At 39.7% G+C, this 21399-nt stretch overlaps 1 protein-coding gene across 1 annotated transcript; it reads left to right on the top strand.

Moving 5' to 3' along the window:
• Positions 1–2659: 2659 nt before the first annotated feature.
• LOC119544235 (52 kDa repressor of the inhibitor of the protein kinase-like) lies at positions 2660–5234 on the top strand. The gene has a single exon (XM_037849529.1). It carries the CDS (start codon positions 2660–2662, stop codon positions 4946–4948), a length of 2289 nt encoding a protein of 762 aa, XP_037705457.1. The 3' UTR covers positions 4949–5234.
• The last annotated feature ends 16165 nt before the right edge of the window (positions 5235–21399 follow it).

Here is a 21399-nt window from a genome sequence, read left to right as displayed (position 1 = left end):
TAGGTCAAGGGGGGTGGGGGCACAAAGCAGTATGAGGAGAAGAATATGGGAGAATATAGATAACCAGAGGGCCTTATGTTTTTAGGAGTGACTTAACATGGTGAAATGATAGTGATCAGAAATATGGTTCTCCTGTTATCCTCTCACTCCCAAAATGCCACCCCTGTCTCAACTAGAATAAAAATTCCATGAAAATTCACTACTCTATGCCCAGCGCTAGGCTAGTGTCCCTTACGTGGTATGGGTTCTATAAATATGAATAATGAATGAATGAATAAGTGAATGAATGAATGATGGAATTAAATATTTTGAAGTGCTAGTAGAGACTCCAGGTGCTTTTTGAGAGCCACTGAGATTAGCAAAAAGATATCCTTTTGTTCAGAGACTTCCCATGTGCCTAGTAACAGGAATGGGATGTTCTGGATGAACACCTTTCATCTATTCAACAAATATTTAAATTGTCTACTCTGTGCCAGGCATTCTTAAAGGGACTAAGGACATAGCAGTGAACAAAACACAAAAAAATTTCCATACTTCATGGAACTTACATACTAGTGAGGGAAAAAGAAAATAAATAAGTAAAATATAGGACGTTAAATAATACTAGATGCTACAGAGAAAAATAAAGTAGGGTGGTGGGATAAGGTGTTCCAGGATGATCAGGAAAGGCTTCACTGAGAAAATGACATTTGAGTTAATAACTTTAGGAAGATAAGAGAACCATCCCTGGAAATATCTAGGGGAAGAGCATTCCAGGTAAAGAGAACAGCATATTCAAATACAGCGAGGCAGGAGTGGGCCTCGTAGGTTCTTAGAACAGCAGGACCAGTATTGGAGTAAGTGTAAATGATCCTCATTTTAATTAGTAAATTAACATTCTCATCCATTTAACAACTGATATGTTTGTTTGTTTTCCAGTGTGTTATATGATGTAATCCTTACAGCAATCCTAAATAGTAGGTAATAAGTAGGCAATGTTATTATTACCCTCATTTTCCTTCTCAGAGAAGTTAGGTAACCCAAGATCAATAGTTACCCTCATTGTTCTCTTCAGAAGTCCCCAGAGGATGGACATGGTGGGTGTTTCATACAATTTCATACAATGCCACCTACAGCTCTGCATTTCTTTGGTCTGCTTGTATTCTATCCGTGATGTCAGTCTTATTTATCAACTTGGTTACGCTATGGTACCCAGTTATTTAATCGAAAATTAATCTAGGTGTTACTGTGAAGGTATTTTGTAAATGTGGTCAACATCTACAAGCAATTGACTTTAATTGGGTGGGCCTCATCCAATCAGTTGAAGGTCTTAGAAAATACTGCGGTTTCTGGGAAAGGAAGAAATTCTACCTTGAGGCAGCAGCATAAAATCCTGAGTTTCCAGCCTGATGATCTGCCCTACAAATTTCATACATGCCAGTCCCCAAAACACATAAGCCAATTCCTTAAAATAACTTTTTTTATATATCTATATCTGTATCTATCAGTCTTTCTATAACAAGTATATTGTGTGTACCCTATTGGTTCTGTTTCCCTAGAGAACCGTGACTAATGCACTGTCCTTGTGTTCTGTTGAGTAATGCCGCTTTATGGAACATAGGTACAGCCCACACCTCTGCTCACCTTCTCCAGACCACTGTCTTCAGGGGCTCATGTCCTTCCCTAACTAGCTGGGAAGCAGCTCCTAAGCTGTTTTCTCAGATGTCTCAGACCCTCGTGACATATGTTTTTCTTTCTGCCAAAGCCCTTTCCTTCTAGAGACCACAGGTGCTTAGAGGAAACAGAGGCATTTTAATTGGTACATAGGTTGGGAGATGAACAGAAACAGACTCAAACCTCAGACCATCTGTTCTCTCTAACAGCCTTACTTTTCTGCTCGCCTGGCTCATGCTTTTCTCTCATGACCCTATTCTCTCTCTTTCTCTGTTTCTCTCTGTCTTTCCAGTCCAGTATCTCCAGGGACTCCAGGGACTTCCAGCCAACAGATCAGTACTTGTAAGAAAATATCTCTCCCTCACTTTACCCTGAGGCCCTATGCAAATCAAGCATATCTATATCAGTTGAGTCCCTGACTATTTGAGTTAAAAATTTTCCTGAACATTGAGACATAAAAGTTTAGAGGCTGGTCTACCCAGAGAACACAGAGCTTGTCTGGTGAACTGTGCTAACCCTACAAACCAGCCTGAGAAAGTTTCGTCTCTGACCCAGCTAAAATACAGTTTTACCCTGTGTGCTGGTTTGAATGTATTATGTCCCCCAGAAAAAGCCATATACTTTGATGCAATCTTGTGGGGCAGACATATTAGTGGGGATTAAGTTGGAACATTTGGATTAGGTTGTTTGCATGGAAATGCACCCCACCCAACTGTAGGTGATAACTCTGATGAGATATTTCTATGGAGGTGTGGCCCCACCCATTCAGGGTGGGCCTTGATCAGTGGATCCATATAAATGGGCTGACAAACAGGAAGAACTCAGTGCAGCTGTGAGTGACATTTTGAAGAGGAGCTACAGCCAAAAGGGACACTTTAAAGAAAGCACAGGCCCGCCCGCCCCTCCCCTCGGCGCGTCGGCCTTGCCGAGCCGGCCCCGACGGGCTGGCGGGCTGCCCTGAGGAGGCGGGGAGGGGAGGACTGGGCCGGCCGGCGGGTGGGCGACGATGCCGAACTTCTGCGCTGCCCCCAACTGCACACGGAAGAGCACGCAGTCCGACCTGGCCTTCTTCAGGTTTCCGCAGGACCCGGCCAGATGCCAGAAGTGGGTGGAGAATTGTAGGAGAGCAGACTTAGAAGATAAAACACCTGATCAGCTAAATAAACATTATCGGTTATGTGCCAAACACTTTGAGACCTCTATGATCTGTAGAACTAGTCCTTATAGGACAGTTCTTCGAGATAATGCTATACCAACAATATTTGATCTTACCAGTCATTTGAACAATCCACATAGTAGACACAGAAAACGAATAAAAGAATTGAGTGAAGATGAAATCAGGACATTGAAACAGAAAAAAATTGATGAAACTTCTGAACAGGAACAAAAACATAAAGAAACAAACAACAGCAGTGCTCAGAACCCAAATATAGAAGAAGGGGGTGAAGAACAGGATGAAGATATTTTACCTTTAACCCTTGAAGAAAAGGAAAACAAAGAATACCTAAAATCTTTATTTGAAATTTTGATTCTTATGGGAAAACAAAACATACCTTTGGATGGGCATGAGGCTGATGAACTCCCAGAAGGTCTCTTTACGCCTGATAACTTTCAAGCATTGCTGGAGTGCCGAATAAATTCTGGTGAAGAGGTTCTGAGAAAGCGCTTTGAGACAACAGCAGTTAACACGTTGTTCTGTTCGAAAACACAGCAGAAACAGATGCTAGAGATATGTGAGAGCTGCATTAGGGAGGAAACTCTCAGGGAAGTGAGAGACTCACACTTCTTTTCCATTATCACTGATGATGTGGTGGACATAGCAGGGGAAGAGCACCTGCCAGTGTTGGTGAGGTTTGTGGATGAATCACATAACCTGAGAGAGGAATTTGTGGGCTTCCTGCCTTATGAAGCTGATGCAGAAATTTTGGCTGTGAAATTTCACACTACAATAACTGAGAAGTGGGGGCTGAACATGGAGTACTGTCGTGGACAGGCTTACATTGTGTCCAGTGGATTTTCTTCCAAGATGAAAGTTGTTGCTTCGAGACTTCTAGAGAAATATCCCCAAGCTATCTATACACTCTGCTCTTCCTGTGCCTTAAATATGTGGTTAGCAAAATCGGTGCCTGTTACGGGAGTATCTGTTGCATTGGGAACGATTGAGGAAGTTTCTTCTTTTTTCCATCGATCACCACAACTACTTTTAGAACTTGACCATGTAATTTCAGTCCTTTTTCAGAGTAATGAAGAAAGGGGTAATGAACTGAAGGAAATTTGCCATTCTCAATGGACAGGAAGGCATGATGCTTTTGAAATTTTAGTGGAACTCCTGCAAGCACTTGTTTTATGTTTAGATGGTATAAATAGTGACACAAATATTAGATGGAATAACTGCATAGCTGGCCGAGCATTTGTACTCTGTAGTGCAGTAACAGATTTTGATTTCATTGTTACCATTGTTGTTCTTAAGAATGTCCTATCTTTTACAAGAGCCTTTGGGAAAAATCTCCAGGGGCAAACCTCTGATGTCTTCTTTGCAGCCAGCAGCTTGACTGCAGTGCTACATTCACTAAATGAAGTGATGGAAAACATTGAAGTTTATCATGAATTTTGGTTTGAGGAAGCCACAAATTTGGCAACCAAACTTGATATTCACATGAAACTCCCTGGCAAATTCCGCAGAGCTCAGCAAGGTAACCTGGAGTCTCAGTTAACCTCTGAGAGTTACTATAAAGAAACCCTAAGTGTTCCAACAGTGGAGCACATTATTCAGGAACTTAAAGATATATTCTCAGAACAGCACCTCAAAGCTCTTAAATGCTTATCTCTGGTACCCTCTGTCATGGGACAGCTCAAATTCAATACGTCGGAGGAACACCATGCTGACATGTACAGAAGTGACTTACCCAATCCTGACACACTCTCAGCCGAGCTTCATTGTTGGAGAATCAAGTGGAAACACAGAGGGAAAGATATAGAGCTTCCATCCACCATTTATGAAGCCCTCCATCTGCCTGACATCAAGTTTTTTCCTAATGTTTATGCTTTGTTGAAGGTCTTATGCATTCTTCCTGTGATGAAGGTTGAGAATGAACGCTATGAAAATGGACGAAAGCGTCTCAAAGCATACCTGAGGAACACTTTGACAGACCAAAGGTCAAGTAACTTGGCTTTGCTTAACATAAATTTTGATATAAAACATGATCTGGATTTGATGGTGGACACATATATCAAACTCTATACAACTAAGTCAGAGCTTCCCACAGGTAATTCAGAAACCATTGAAAATACTTGAGACTTTTAAAATAGGTTTTCTCTTATATTTGGAGGAAGAGCTGTGAGGTGTATGTAGGCTGCTTAATCACTGACTATCTTTGCCTATAGGTCTCCCATTGAATACATTTGTTATTAATAATCTACCTATTTAAAGGGCCCCCATTTGAACTCTCATGCTTTGAAGACCTGTCTGTTCTTGCAGAAGGTAGCATTGAAAGTGCCACGTTTCATTTCTGTGTGCTCTCCATTAGTGGCACTCTGGAATTATTTTAGTTAAGTCATTTTAGACATGACATTAATCATCACTGTGGCTCCAATTGTCAAGTTACCAGTCCAGTTATCAGTACTTTGAAGAAATAAATTTTGACGAGGTATGGAAGGAAGGAATGCATTTTGTAAAGTGTTACAATGAGGTTCACTATTGACCTTTAACTAGAAAGACTTTAAAGTATGTTGTTAAAATTTATGTTGGACAGTTAAGGGAATTACCAGAGAGTGAGAGAAACTGAGCTCGCCAAGCAAGGATTTCAGTGTAGATTTTGTCTTTATCAAATGAACCTAAAAGAACAAGTTACAGTTCGAATGCCTTTTTCTACGTCTGGTTATTGCTGTTTACATTCCTTTATTGAGCCCATGCTTTCATAAGCTGTTTAGCAGGTATGTGTTGAACATTTCTGTTTCATGGTCAAGATAGAATCAGAGGCCATGGATACTGACCACTGATTTGTCTGATTTCTTCTGTCTATTTCCATGACTATGTCTACTGCCTCATCTTGATTATCAGCAGAACCTGGAAAGCCTAAAAAAAAAAAAAATAAAAAAAAAAAATAAAGAAAGCACAGGAGCAGCAGATAAGAGACAGTTTGAAGACAACTGTTGAAAGCAGACTCTTGCTTCAGAGAAGCTAAGAGAGGACAAAAACCCCAAGTGCAACTAAGAGTGACATTTTTGAGGAACTGCAGCCTAGAGAGGAATGTCCTGGGAGAAAGCCATTTTGAAACCAGTGCTTTGGAGCAGACGCCAGCCACGTGCCTTCCCAGCTAACAGAGGTTTTCCGGACATCATTGGCCATCCTCCAGTGAAGGTACCCGATTGCTGATGTGTTACTTGGACACTTTATGGCCTTAAGACTGTAATTGTGTAACCAAATAAACCCCCTTTTATAAAAGCCAATCCATCTCTGGTGTTTTGCATTCCAGCAGCATTAGCAAACTAGAACAATATCCAATTCTTCCAGCCCCATTTGTTGAAAAGGCTGTTATGTCCCAATTCAGTGGATTTTGGGGCCTTTTCAGAAATCAGTTGACCAGAGATCTGTGGGTCTATCTTTGAATTCTCAGTCTGATTCCATTGATGGATATGTCTATCTTTGTGCCAGTATCATGCTATTTTGACTACTGTAGCTTTGTAGTAGGCTTCATAGGCAGTGTAAGTCCTCCTACTTTGTTTTTCCTTTTTAGAATATTTTTAGCAATTTGAGGCATCTGTCCCTTCCAAATAAATTTGATGACTAAGTTTTCCAAGTCTGCAAAGTAGATTGTTGGAATTTTGATGGGAATTGCATTAAATCTATAGATCACTTTGGGTAGAATTAATATCTTAACTACATTTAGCCTTCCTGTCCATGAACACAGAATATGTCTCCATCTCTTTAGGTGACCTTCTATTTCTTTTAGTAGAGTTATGTAATTTTCTGTGTAGAGGTCTTTTACCTCCTTGGCTAAGTTTATTCCTAGATAGTCAATTTTTTTAGTTTCTATTGAGAATGGAATCTTTTTCTTGAGTGTCTCTTCAGTTATGTCATTTCTACTATATAGAAACATTACTGACTTATGTACATTAATCTTTTTTTTAAAATTTTATTTTTAAATAAATTCGAACTTACAGGAACAGTTGCAAAAACAATACAAACCCTATACACAGAACTCCAGCATACCCCGACCCCCCCTCCCCCGATACCCTGATCCTCCAACTCTAACATCCTGTCACACCACCATTTCTTTCTTTCCCTCCTTCCCTCCCTATCTATCATCCATCATCTATTGCTCTGCCTTCTGAGCATATGAGAGCAGGCTGCACACATCCTTGAACAAACAATATAATTCACATATACGTTTCCCTTGAACAAGAACATTCTTTTATGTATTCTCATTAAATGCAGCTAAGAAGTTCAAGAAATTCAACATTATTACAAAGCTTACATTCTATATTTCCCTTTTTTTTTTCTTATGTCCCAACTGTGTCCCTTTGAACCTCCTCTCCTCCATCCTCAGATCCCATCCAGGATCTTCCCTGGCATTTAATTGTCATTATCTTTTTTTTTTTTTCACTTGTGGAAACATATATACAGCCTAAATCTTCCCATTCCAACCCCTCCCTAGCATTCCATTAGTGGCATTAATCACATTTAGAATGTTGCAATGCTATCACCTTCCTACCATCCATTACTAGAAATTTCCCTTCACCCCAACAGAAACCCTACACTCATTTCTTAACTTCCCATTGCCCCTTCCCCCACTTCTTGTAACCCATACTCCACTTTTCATCTCTATGGTCAAATTCTCTGATACTTTCTTTGTGTTTACTGTGCGGCTTAAATTTAACCTCTTAAGTCTACAACAATCTTGTTTTTCTTTGATATCAACTTAACTTCAAAAGGACTCATAAACTATGTTCCTTTACTCCTCCATTCCCCCACCTTTATGTAGTTCTTGTCAAAAATTACCTATTTTAGATTGAGTCCAAAACCACTGATTTATCATTACACTTTATGTATTTTAGATCCTGTAGGAAGTAAATAGTGGAGTTACAAATCAAAAATACAGTAGTATTGATATTTATATTTACCATGTGATCTTTACTGGAAATCTTTGTTTCTTCATGTGGTTTCAGTCAATTGTTTAGTGTCCCTTCCTTTCAGCCTGCACAATTCCCTTTAGCATTTCTTATAGGACTGATCTACTGATGATGAAGTCCCTCAGCTTTTGATTATCTGGGAATGTTTTCATCTCCCCCTCATTTTTAACCTCCAGATGTTTGTGAATTTTCTAAGTCTCTGATGGTTATTGACTTCTATTTGTATTCCATTGTGGTTAGAGAATGTGCTTCAAATAAATTCAATTTTTTTTAAATTTATTGAGGCTTGTTTTATGTCCCAGCATATGCTCTATTGTGGAGAAAGGTCCGTGATCATTAGAGAACAATGTGTGTCCTGGTGATTTGGGATGTAATGTTCTATATATGTCTGTTAAATTTCTCTATATCTCTCTCTCCTTTCTTTGTTTCTCTGTCAGTAGGGCTCCCTTTAGTATCTGAAGTAGGGCAGGTCTTTTATTAGCAAAATCTCTCAGCATTTGTTTGTCTGTGAAAAATTTAAGTTCTCCCTCAAATTTGAAGGAGAGTTTTGCTGGATAAAGTATTCTTGGTTGGAAATTTTTCTCTCTCAGAATTTTAAATATGTCATGCCAGTGCCTTCTCGCCTCCATGGTGGCCACTGAGTTGTCACTACTTAGTCTTATGTTGTTTCCTTTGTATGCGGTGAATTACTTTTCTCTTGCTGCTTTCAGAACTTGCTCCTTCTCTTCAGTATTTGACAGTCTGATCAGAATATGTCTTGGAGTGGGTTTATTTGGATTTATTCTATTTGGAGTTCACTGGGCATTTATGCTTTGCATATCTATATTGTATAAAAGGTTTGGGAAGTTTTCCCCAACAATTTCTTTGAATACTCTTTTGGTCCCCTTCTGGGACACCAATGAGTCTTAAATTTGGATGTTTTATTTTGTCTATCATATCCCTGAGATCCATTTCGATTTTTTCAATTTTTTTCCCATTCTTTCTTTTGTTCTTTCATTTTCTGTTCTGTGGTCTTCAAGGATGCTGAGTTGTTGTTCAACTTCCTCCGATCTTGTATTATGAGTGTCCAGTGTCTTTAATTTGGCCAACAGTTTCTTTTATTTCCATAAGATCTTCTATTTTTTGTTTACTCTTGCAATTTCTTCTTTATACTCTTCTAGGGTCTTCTTTATGTCCTTTATATCCTGTGCCATGCTTTTGTTGCTTGATTTTAGTTCTTTGATTAATTGCGCCAAATACTATGTCTCTTATGATCTTTTGATTTGGGTGTTTGGGTTTGGGTTCTCCATATCATCTGTTTTTATCATATGCTTTAAGATTTTCTGTTGTTTTTGGCCTCTTGGCATTTGCTTTACTTGATCGGGTCCTTTCAGGGTCTATAAAATATCAATCTCTAAATTGTCATATCTACAGCTTGGTAGTGTACACTTTCTCTAACTAACCAGCAGATGGTGTCCGTGAGTCACCTACTCCCCTCAAGTCAGTTCTCCCCAACTTTGTCTTTGTGGTGTGTGGGGGTCTGATTCTTGTGGGGTTCAATAGGTGCACCAAGTTTGGGTGTGTTGTTGGTGCTGTCCGCCCTGAATGTGGGGCATGTGTCTGAGTGGTTGGGGAGGCAGGACAGCTTTAAAAATCAAACCTCCTAGGTGTTCCCAGAGATTTAAGGCTGTTGCAAGAGTCCAAGCCTTCACCTCAGTCCCACCAGATTGTCTCTGCAACTGACTCACAAGTCCCTGGCACTGGCGTAGGGTCCCTGAGATTTCCGAGCGGGTCCCCCTTCTTAGCTGTGCTCTTCCAGGACCCTTGCCAAGGGAAGGCTGCGCCACGTCCCAAGTGTGTGCTGGTCCTCCAGGGAAGCCCTGGACCTCTGGGCTGTGCAGGGGTATTCCCAGCTGTTGTATCTGCAGTCGGTCCCAGGTTTTTTTTTTTTTAAAAGAACAAGTCCGTCTCCAAATGCCAACCCACAGTTTCCACACACCACAGCACAACCGCTGGACTTTCAGCTGGCTCACTCACTCGTTTCAGAATTCAGACTCACAGTTTCACCAAATGCACAGTCCCTGTGGATTTAGCAGACTTTGGCTGGCTGGTGCTATGCTGGAACTGGTGTTCTGGGTCATTTTCTGGCTTTTATCTAGTATTTTTCACAGAGGTGTTTTTTAATATGCATTCATCTTATATCCTACTACTTTGCTGAATTTGTTTATTAGCTCAAGTAGGTGTGTCATCAATTTCTCAAGGTTTTCCAAGTATAAGATCATATCATCTGCAAATAATGAAAGTTTTGCTTCTTCCTTTCCAATTTGGATGTCATTTATTTCTTTTTCTTGCCAAATTGCTCTGGCTAGAACTTCTAGCACAATGTTGAATAATAGTGGTGAGAATGGGCATCTTTGTCTCGTTCCTGATCTTAGAGGTAAAACTTTCAGTCTCTCACCATTGAGTACTATACTTGCTGTGGGTTTTTCATATATGCTTTTTTATCATATTGAGGAAGTTTCCTTCAATTCCTAACTTTTGAAGTGTTTTTATCATAAAAAGATGCTGGATTTTGTCGAATGCTTTTTCAGCATGTATTGAGATGATCATTTGAATGCTCCCTTTCAATTTGCTAATGTGTTGTATTACATTGATTGATTTTCTTATGTTGAACCATCCTTGCCTACCTGGAATGAACCCCACTTGGTCAGGGTGTTTGATGTTTTTAATGTGTCTTTGAATTCGAGTTGCAAGTGTTTTGTTGATAATTTTTGCATCTGCATTCATTAGACAAATTGGCCTGTAGTTTTCCTTTGTAGTAGCATCTTTATCTGGTTTTGGTATTAGAGCATTGTTGGCTTCATAAAATGAGTTAGGTAGTGTTCCATTTTCTTCCATTTTTTTAAAGAGTTTAAGAGGGAATGGTGTCAGTTCTTTTTGAAAAGTTTGGTAGAAATCCCCTGTGAAGCCATCTGGGCCTAGGGTTTTATTTGTAGGAAGCTTTTTGATAACTGATTGGATCTTTTTACTTGTAATTGGTTTGTTGAGTTCTTCTATTTCAGTATTTATTCAGTCTAGGAAATTATCCATTTCCTCTAAATTATGTAGTTTGTTGGCATAGAGTGTTCATAGTATCCTCTTACGATATTTTTATTTCTTCAGGAACCATTGTAATATCCCCCCTCTTGTTTATTATTTTGTTTATTTGGTTCTTCTCTCTTTTTTACTTTTTCAGTCTAGCTAAGGGTTTGTTGTTCTTGTTGCTCTTCTCAAAGAATCAACTTTTGGCTTTATTTATTCTCTTTATTGTTTTTTTGTTTGTTTGTTTGTTTTCCGTAACATTTATTTCTGCCTGAATCCTTGTTATTTCTTCTACTTGCTTTAGGATAAGTTTGCTGATCATTTTCTAGCTTCTTCAGTTGTTCCATTAGTATTTCGATTTTAACTCTTCCCTTTTAATGTATGCATTTAGAACTATAAACTTCCCTTTCAATACCACCTTTGCTGCAGCCCATAAATTTTGATATGTTGTAGTCTCATTTTTATTTGTCTCTAGATATTTAGGAATTTCTCTTGCAATTTATTCGTTGACCCACTGCTTGTTTCAGAGTGTGTTGTTTGATGTAACCTCCACAGAGGCCCATGGTGTGCACAGCATAGAGATAGGGGTGCTGCATGTAAGTGCCAGGAGCCCTCCCCCAATCCCAGGGACTCATGAGTGCATGGCAGAGAGGGAAGTGTGTCATTTGAGCTGGAAGGTGAGACACAAGCTCTTCAGTTCCAGAGTTCTCCATCTGCAGACCTGGGAATGGCCAGGACCTCTGTGTCCTGGAACAGACTTTCTGCCAAACTGCACAGGGCATGCCCCTCAACCATAGGACTGACAGTCCCCAGTCCATGTGGAAAACTGGTACACTGATTGGACCCCCATATGGTTTGGATTCCCATTTAGTACATAAACTAAGTTGAGGAGAATGGACTTAAGAGTAAAAGGTGTCTCAGGAGCGCCATCTGATGGTAGGTCAGGAAAGTGCATGCCACCAAGTTGTAGCTATGTCAAATTATAGATAAATGCTTAAATAATCCTGCATACTCTAAAAGAACCCTGTCAAGATAAGCAAAAGTCAAAAGGCCAAAAACAATAGAAAATTACAAAGCATATGGAGAAACTGGAAGATATGGATAACCCAAACGTCCAAATGAAACACGCAGAAGATACACAGAACCTGGAGCAATTAATCGAAGAAGTACTTACAAACATTATTATTATGGTTTACGATATAAAGGACATGAAGAAGATCCTAGAAGAGCATAAAGAAGAATTTGCAAGAGTAATTAAAAAAATAGCGGATCTTATGGAAATAAAAGATACTCTTAAAAAAAAATACAATAAAAAAATTTTCAAACAAACCATAACAAGGGAGTAAGAAAAAGAAACTAACCTAAAATAACTACTTTACTTCCAACATGTTCCTACTCTACCTTTAACAATATATTTATATTTTAAAAACAGGACGTATATATGTATGACTAAATAGCATGGCTGACACAGACCAAGTCCACACAGGTAAGCATTAGAGAACCATTTAATGTGTTGCCCATAGTAATTTGCAGTCAGAGTAAGAATAAATAACGGTGCTTTGGAGAGAACAGAAGTGATTGACTAGGTAGAGAAAGGAGGAACTGTGTTGTGGAAGCTCTGACAGGAATACCTCCCCAGTACTGTCATGTGCAAAATTCCAAATCTTCATGGCAGAAATGGTCTAACCCATCCAAATGGCCCCCCAGCTTGGCTAGCAACTGCAGCAGGGAGAAGAATTCAGCAGAGTGGGCACAGGGATGGGGGGACTGGATCCAGAGAAAAATTCTTGAAGAAAGTGTTCAGACAAACAAATGCATTCATACACACATAACCCCACAAAGGGCATTGCACTCTAATAACAGAACAGTACACCATTATCAAAATGTAACCTTGATAACTGATCAATGTTTGGATACAAACCTATGAAAAAGAAAAGGATGATGTTTCTATGTACTAATGCCTGACCCCAATATGAATTAGAGTATGGGGAACAATGGCCCTGGGATGGGTCTCGAAATCATAATACCATTTTACAATTAAAATTGCTTTGTAAGAAGGAAGAGAAATGGGATGAAATGCCTTATGTTCAATGTTTCATGTACTTGTCCCAAAATAAGAACTTACAGAAGAGATGTCACATAACGCTTCAAAAGGATCATCATTCACATGATATCATGATGTGGCGACTAAAAAGAAGGACATTAAGAACAGTGGAAAATCTCAATCCAAACAGATATTAGCTGATTTGGTCCCAGAGAGAGATTTTTCACTATTACATTTAGATTTCCCCACTGCTCCTCCACCTCCCTATGCTGGGGTGGAGGATGGGAGAGAGGAGGAAGATGCCACTTCACATGAGAGTGAATCCTCATCAGACTCTTCATCCCCTGATCAAGGAGAAATTGTCACCCCAGCCCATACCTAATTTGGCCAGGGGCCTACCCAATCCTAGGTCAGGCAATTTTCGTTAAGGCAAATTCCAGTCAGGATTGATGCCAAGGACACCCAAGAGAATTTATGTATGTGCGCATTCCTTTCTCTGTTTAAGATTTATTCAACTGGGAAAAAAAAATGCCTTCTAACTAGGAGAAACCCAAAAAGATGGAGGATCCCTTTGCTTCTGTTTTTGCACACACAATCCAACCTGGGCTGACATTCAGGCACTACTGAATATCCTTGTCACTCCAGAGGAATACAGAATGGTTCTTGAAAAGGCTGGACAGAAGGCTGACAGACTGCACAATTTACAGCCAAACAGTCCCATTCAAGCTCAGCGAACCTTAGTTAACAGAGCCCCATTGGAACCCCAATGAAGAAGGGGATTGAGCTAAATTAGACCATTACAAAGGGTGCAGAGTTGTTGGAATGCAGAAAGGGGCATGAAACCTAAAAGCTTAAAGAAAGTACAGGACATTCAACAGGGACCCTAAGAAAACCCCTCTGCATTTCTTTAGCAGATATTTGTGGCATAGAGACAATATACTGACTTAAATTCTGAAGACCTAGATAATATGAGACTTATTAATATGACTTTCATCATCAAAGTGTTCCAGATATTAAGAAGAAATTATCCAAATTACAAGGAGTACTAGAGATACCCATGTCACAACTTGTTGAGACTGCATTTAAAGTGTTTAATAATTGGGACCAACTTCAATAAAAGCAGGTGAAATGTCAAGCTACTTTACTAGGAGCAGCCATCAGCCAACATTTCCAGACTGACATGAGACTGGCTGACCAGAGGAGAAGACCAATGAAGGGTAAGTCCCCTGGGGCCACCAACAAATAACCCAAAATTCATCCTTCCTTTAAGGCCAGAGCAGAGTGCCCACTGAAAGGAAGAAGGCCACTGGTGGCAGGAATGCCCAAGTTGCTCTCAGAGAAGGGAGACTAAAGCATCTCACAACCCACTTATCAAATGCCTCAACTTGCAGGGGATGAAAGTGACCAAGAATGACAAGGCCCAGGGGCACATTGCACTTTAACTGTCATGTCCTCATTTCCCACCAGGTGCTCTGAGTATCTATATTGGTGGGAGAACAATTAATAGGCTTTTTAATAGACAATGGGGCTATTTACTCTACCTTAAATAAGAGACAAAGAGCTCTTCCTTCAAAAACTATTTCGATAATCAGAATATCTGGAACTGCTAATGATAAGCCATCAAATGTCAACTGAGAAATACTAATTTAAAGCAGTTTCCTGTACACACCTGAATGTCCCATGCCCTTACTTGGATGAGACTTACTAGCTAAATTAAATGCCCAATTAACTTTTTCGGCAGACAACCTGAACATTGAGGTTCTCCCAGACTAGGCGTGTGCCCTTCAAGCTGCCCTGCTATACATGAAGGAAGAATCTCCATCTGAGATACCCAAAGACAACCTTATAAGGGTAAGACCAGAAGTATGGGCTGACAGGTTGCTGAGAAGGGCCAGGACTGCAGAACCAATACAAGTAAAAATCTGACCCAACATGAACATTCCTAACCTCAAGCAGTATTCCTTAAAGAAGGAAGCTCAAGAAGGTATAGGCCCACTGACAGATTCTTTTCTCAAACACCATTTAATTCTACCATGCCAATCTTCATACAATCCTCCCATCTTACCTGTCCTAAAACTAGGTGGGAAAAAAGGAATATTGATTTGTACAAGATCCAAGGGCCATCAATCAAATAGTGGAAGAAATTCATCCAGTGGTACCAAAACTGTACATGTTACAGACCACTCTACTTGGGGAATTCTGTTGGTTTATTGTGCTAGATTTAAAGGATGCCTTTTACTGTGAGCCATTAAGCCCTGAATCTCAGGAAGTATTTGCTTTTGAATGGGAGGATCCCCAAATCAATGTAAAACAGCAATATTGTTGGACTGTACTTCCCCATTGGTTTAAGAATTTCCCTGCTGGTATTGGGCTTCCCCACCTGGACAGTTGCTGATGTGCTCACAGACATAGGGGACGGGTGGTTTGATGGGCTGAGCCCTCTACCACAGGACTTGCCCTTGGCAAGACTGTTGCTGCAAAGGAGAGGCTAGGCCTGCCTATAATTGTGCCTAAGAGCCTCCTCCCGAATGCCTCTTTGTTGCTCAGATGTGGCCCTCTCTCTCTAGCTAAGCCAACTTGGAAGGTGAAATCACTGCCCTCCTCGCTACATGGGATCTGACACCCAGGGGAGTAATCTCCCTGGCAACGTGGAATATGACTCCCTGGGAGGAATGTAGACCTGGCATCATGGGATGGAGAACATCTTCTTGACCAAAAGAGGGGTGTAAAAGGAAATGAAATAAGCTTCAGTGGCAGAGAGATTCTAAAAGGAGCTGAGAGGTCACTCTGGTGGGCACTCTCAGGCACAATATAGAGAACCCTTTTTAGGTCCTAATGAATTGGAATAGCTAGCAGTAAATACCTGAAACTATCAAACTACAACCAAGAACTCTTGAATCTTGAAGGCGATTGTATAAAAATGTAGCTTATGAGGGGTGACAATGTGATTGGGAAAGCCATATGAACTATAGTCCCCTTTGTCCAGTGTATGGATGGATGAGTAGAAAAATGGGGGCAAAAAAAAAAAAAATCAAAAAGGCACCCAGTGTTCTTTTTCATTTTAATTGTTCTTTTTCACTTTAATCTTTATTCTTATTGTTTTTTTTGTGTGTGTAGTAATGAAAATGTTCAAAAATTAATTTTGGTTATGAACGCACAACTATATAATGGTACTCTGAGCAATTGAATGTACGCTTTGTATGACTGCATGGTATGTGAATATAGCTCAGTAAAATTGGAAAAAAAAAAAGAATGCCCCTGCTTTATTTGGCAAGACTTTAGCTAAAGTCTTAAGAAATTTACAACTTCAAGAAGGGATGCTTTTGCAATATGTAGATGACTTTCTAATTGCTAGTATATCTAAAGAAGCATCAGACCACAACAGTATCTAACACTTAAATTTCCTAGCAGATTTGAGGTTATAAAGCATCTTAAAAAATGCCCAAATATCACAACTAGTTGTAAAATATTTAGAATTTGAATTGTCAAAAGGACAAAGAAATTTACTTCCTGACAGGACAGAGGCTTTAGCCTAAGGAGCTGAGCTTACCACCAAAGAGCAGCTGTGAGGATTTTTAGGAATGGCAGGATTCTGCTGCGTTTGGATACCAGATTTTGGACTTATAGATAAGCCTCTACATGCAGCCTTTAAAGGGGGGAGAAAAAGAACCTTTAGAATGGATGCCAGAGTGCCAATTAGCTTTTCTTACTATCAGAGAACATGCCTTAGCCTGCCAGACCCTTGAAAAGCCTTCTTCTTCTTTCCTTTGTCTAGCAAAGAAAAGGCATCGACCTGGGGGTCCTAACTCAAATTCTTAGAACTTCCCAAAGACCAGTTGCTTATTTCTCCAAACAACTGATCCTATGGCCCGAGGATGGTCAACTTGCCTGAGAGCAGTAGCTGCAACTTGTGACCAGTAGGAAGCAGAAAAGTTTACCCTGGGCTAACCCCAACTGTGTTTACTCCTCACTATGTATTATCTCTCCTAGAACAAAAGGGGAGATATTGGCTCATGGCAGGACATCTCAGCAAATACGAGGCCATCCTCTTCGATAATCCCAATGTGAAACTTAGGGTTATCTTTTTTTTAAATCAATAACTCTCCTACCGGAAAATAACTGGGAGGAACCTGGACATGACCATATACAGGTAACTGAAGTAGTTTATTTTACTGACCTGATCTTCTAGATGAGGCCCTACAAGACCTGGACCCAGACCTGGAGATGTTCACTGACGGAAGCAGCTTCATGGATCATGGACCTCGGAGAGCAGGGTATGCCATTGTCACTTTGCAGGAAACCCTGGATGCTGAAGCCTTTCTTCCGGGTATGTCTGCACAATGCACCAAACTCGTTACACTTACTAGGTCCTTGCATCTTGGCAATGGAAAAAGGGTTAATATTTACAATGACTCTGAGTATGCCTTCTCTGTGGTGCATGCCCATGGAACATCTGGTAACAAGGTCGTTGAACACACTGACATCATTCTTGCCTTATTAGGAGTTACATTTGTTCCCTAAAGAAACAGCCATACTTCATTGTTCAGGGCACCAAAAAGGAAACACATCCACAGCTTTTGGTAATAAATAAGCCAACCTCACTGCAAAATAGGCTGCTAGAACACAGAAACTGGGACTAGTAACTGCACTTATTCTGATCTCTTATGTGGCAATTGATTGCAGCCCTTTTAAATCTCCTAAATATATTCCAAAAAACTTAGCCAGAGCAAAAGAATGGAGATTTACTAACCAGACTTCAACTGGTTGGCTCAAAAGTGAAGCAGGTTGATGGAAAGTGGCCTGATCTGATACTGCACAGAAACCCGAATTGGCCCTAAAGTTTGACAAAGTTGATTCACTTAAATTTATTTGATTCATTAAATTAAACCTCACTGAGCAGTATTTGAATTTCATTATAATATATCTCTGTTACAGGCAAGGAAGTGAAAGCTCATGTCACCTCTCAGAGCCTCATTTTCCTTTCCAGTAATTCAGGGGAATTACAACAGCTCCACATGTTGTTATGAGACTTAAATAAAATGTTAATATTTCTATAGCAATTATAACAACATCTGAAGCACAGTATGCTGTCTTAGTGTTAAAACTGCAAGGATGTATTTATGTGATGTATGGTGCATGGCAATGTCATAGAGTATTGGAGTCTTGTCTCTGCTATTTATAACCTGTGTGGCCTTGTGCAAATTACTTCATGTCTCTGAGCCTCAGTTTCCTCATCTGCACAATGAGGACACTAACAGTTCCCAATTCGCTGAGAGGCAATGAAACACACAGGCAGGTGCTTAGGAATCATTCATTGTTGACCCTATTATCATTATTTGCAGAGGGTTATGGGAGAATGGAGGAAGAACGTCTCCCTTTGGTTTTGTCTGTTGGTTGAAAAAAAAAAGTGAAGCAGGTGTTATACGCATGCCTGAAAGACTAACAGTGCCAATCATATCTCATTTACATCAGTACACACACTATGACCAACAAACTATGTATCACTGGTTACATAAGTTTATAGTGGGACCAGATATGAGGAGGAATATTCAAAAGTTTAACCATAGTTGCATAACATATGCCAAAATCAATGCCAAAACTGCCCCCTGGCTCTTGTTAAAGAAGTACATTACCAGGGATTAGGCTCTGATGAAGACTGGCAAATAGACTTTACTCTTATGCCAACAGCCCCAGGAAATGGCAAATACTTCCTTGTGCCTGTAAACACATTCTCAGGATGGACTGAGGCCTTCCCTGGCAGAACACAAAAAGCATCAGAAGTAGCTAAAATCCTTATTAAAAGAAATTATCCCCAGGTTGGAGTACCTTACTTCATACAAAGTGACAGTGGAGGTGCTTTTGTCTCTAAAATCACCCAAGTAATATCAGTGGCATTACACATTAATTGGAATCTACTCACTCCCTGGAGGTCTCAGTCTACTTGAAAAACTGAAAGAATGAATCAAATGTTTAAGAAAATATTAGCCAAGATTTGCTGAGAAGTCAGCTTGACATGGGGATAAGCCTTACAAATCGACCTGCTTAGGATAAAGGTAGCCCCCAGAAGTGTACTTGGATTAAGTCCTTATGAAATGGTATATGGGAGACCATTTCTCAAAAGCAAGCATCCCAAAAAGCACACCCGGCCTCTGAAATAGAGACGATTAAATATGTTAGATCCCTAGAAGCTACTTTAATGGCAGCCCATGAATATGCTTCTGACCGCCTTTTATTTACTACTGATGATCTCCTGCACAATGTAAAACCTGAAGATTGGGTGTTATGAAAAATCTGGAAGACACCACACTCTGAAAGTCAACTCCTACCTAAATGGCAGGGACCCTACCTTGTCTTGCTTGTTATTCATTCTTCTGTTAAGTTGCAGGGCATCAAACCTTGGATCCATCACTCAAAGGTTATACACCAGGAGTTCCAGGAGGAAGACACTCCTTCTATTGGGAGAAGAGCACCCAGCCACTGCCACATGTGAACTGATCTCCTCTGATCTATTTTGCTACTTTTCCTAGCCTGGTTGACTTTAATGATTTTTATAACTTTACAACAAAGTCGCTTATTGCCTGTGGGGTGGAAGCATTTCTATTGCCAGAACAATGTCTCTGCACTATTACCTTATTACTAGTTTGCTTTTACTATGTGTCCTGACCAATAAGATAGTTGCAGAATGGAAAGGCAACTTTATCATAAAACCATCTCAAGTTCTAGCTTGGGGAGGCCAGTTAAAGGATTGCTGGGTATGCCATCTCAACCCCATACACCAAATCCTTCTCATACACTGCTATGCCAATGCAAAACATCCATCCAGTCCCAGAGCTAACCCCTCATATGGGTCAACAAAATTTAGAACTCGAACTTCCTGTAAAAGGAAACCTGTTAGCCTTAGTCCATTTATGTGTTTTGACTCAACTCCCTAGCAAAACCAATCACTGATTTATGGAAAAGACAAAACGAGAAATTTAACCTTTCTCACCCCAACCCCAGATGTACCAATTCTAACAAGCACCTGGGTACTTCCCCATTGACATCATGAAACTACTTGTAATTATACTATAAACTGAAACCTGGATAAAAGAGCCATGTGTTGGGACCTCAAAAGAGGAATCATTAAATCAGGATACAAAATTTTCACATACTACACTTATCTAAATCTGAAATGGGAGTTAACATATAAAAAGCCAATGAAATAGTATGTTTGGAAGAAATCTTGCTCATACTCATCCCGTAAACTTCATTCCTTGCAAGAACCCTATAAACTAGGCCCCTTGTCTAACCTCTGCCACAATCTAAAGAAAACCCTAGACAGCCCTAAAATTTTCAGGCAAAGTCAAGCTTTACAAGGAACTACTTAGGAAATCCAATGTATACCAAAAGGTTACATCTTTATCTGTGGTAGTCCTATGAGCCAATTGCCTTTTGACAAATTTGAAGGACTCACCTTTGATCCATAACTTAACTTTTCTGGCTCCTGGCTTGACTCACATCTGACAATAAAGCTTTACTCTGACTAAATCTGTTTCTGTTCTAGATTTCTAATAATTGGCCAAGGCTGGATCCAGCTCTGGTTTTCATTTGTGTACAACTGTTGGTGGCAGCAACATGGGAATCTAGTATTCATTCACTCAGTCATCCATTCATTTATTTATTGTATGACCATTTGGTTTGTGCCAGATGGCAGACAGACATATATAATCTGATCACAGTTGGGTAACAGAAGCAGCAAATTTGATTATTTGTTTGTCCTGGCATCCTCTGTGCCATTTGTCCTGTCTGTGAGTCATTATGAGTTAAATAACTGAAAAATTTTATGTGTGTGTGAACAGAAAATAGTTCTCTGAGAACTGCTATAGCCAACTGGTGAGTTTTGTGCTATGTGTTTCCTTTCAACCCTTGGTTCTATTTAGGTATAAATTCTAAAAATTTTACCCCTCCCTGCAAAACAAAGGTACCTAGCCTTTGTAATGTTTCATTTACAGTTCTGTATCTGTGGCTACTCCCCCTTTCTTTCTCTAAAACTATTGGAGATTAATTGGTCATAAAAATCTGTCATTTATATACAATCAGAAAGATCTACGCTTAAAGGGGAAAAAATGTATAAAAGGAAAGAAGAAAATTGCAACTCTTTTATATGGATTTAGGGCAAGGAATAAAGAATTTTAAATTTATTTACTTGATTTATATAACAGCTGTATGAATGAGCCCGAAGTTGTGGAATGGAAATCCAGATAGAGTAGGATGATTGCTTCTGACAACCAGTCTGGTGTTACATGACCTGAGAAAACTAAAGGGTCCTGGGATCACAACTCTTTTTTTTTTTTTTTCTTCCTTTCTCAGAGGAAAATAAGAGAGTCCCATAGAAATATATTAGTGAACTAAGTCAAGATGTGAGGGAAATCTCCATATATGGACAAATTGTTAATAAATCTTAAAATTGTGTCCATAATCTGACTGAATAAGTATTACAAAACACAGTGTATAGTGAAATGGGGAGAGAT

This window comes from Choloepus didactylus, chromosome 9, assembly GCF_015220235.1.
Source record: "Choloepus didactylus isolate mChoDid1 chromosome 9, mChoDid1.pri, whole genome shotgun sequence".
Taxonomy (NCBI): domain Eukaryota; kingdom Metazoa; phylum Chordata; class Mammalia; order Pilosa; family Megalonychidae; genus Choloepus; species Choloepus didactylus.
Note: the sequence above shows the minus strand (reverse complement) of the source record. Positions and strands in the feature narration are given on the sequence as shown.

Bases quoted from the DNA above. Each gene is read 5' to 3' on its own strand.
- LOC119544235 (XM_037849529.1), top strand. From the start codon at position 2,660: ATGCCGAACTTCTGCGCTGCCCCCAACTGCACACGGAAGAGCACGCAG.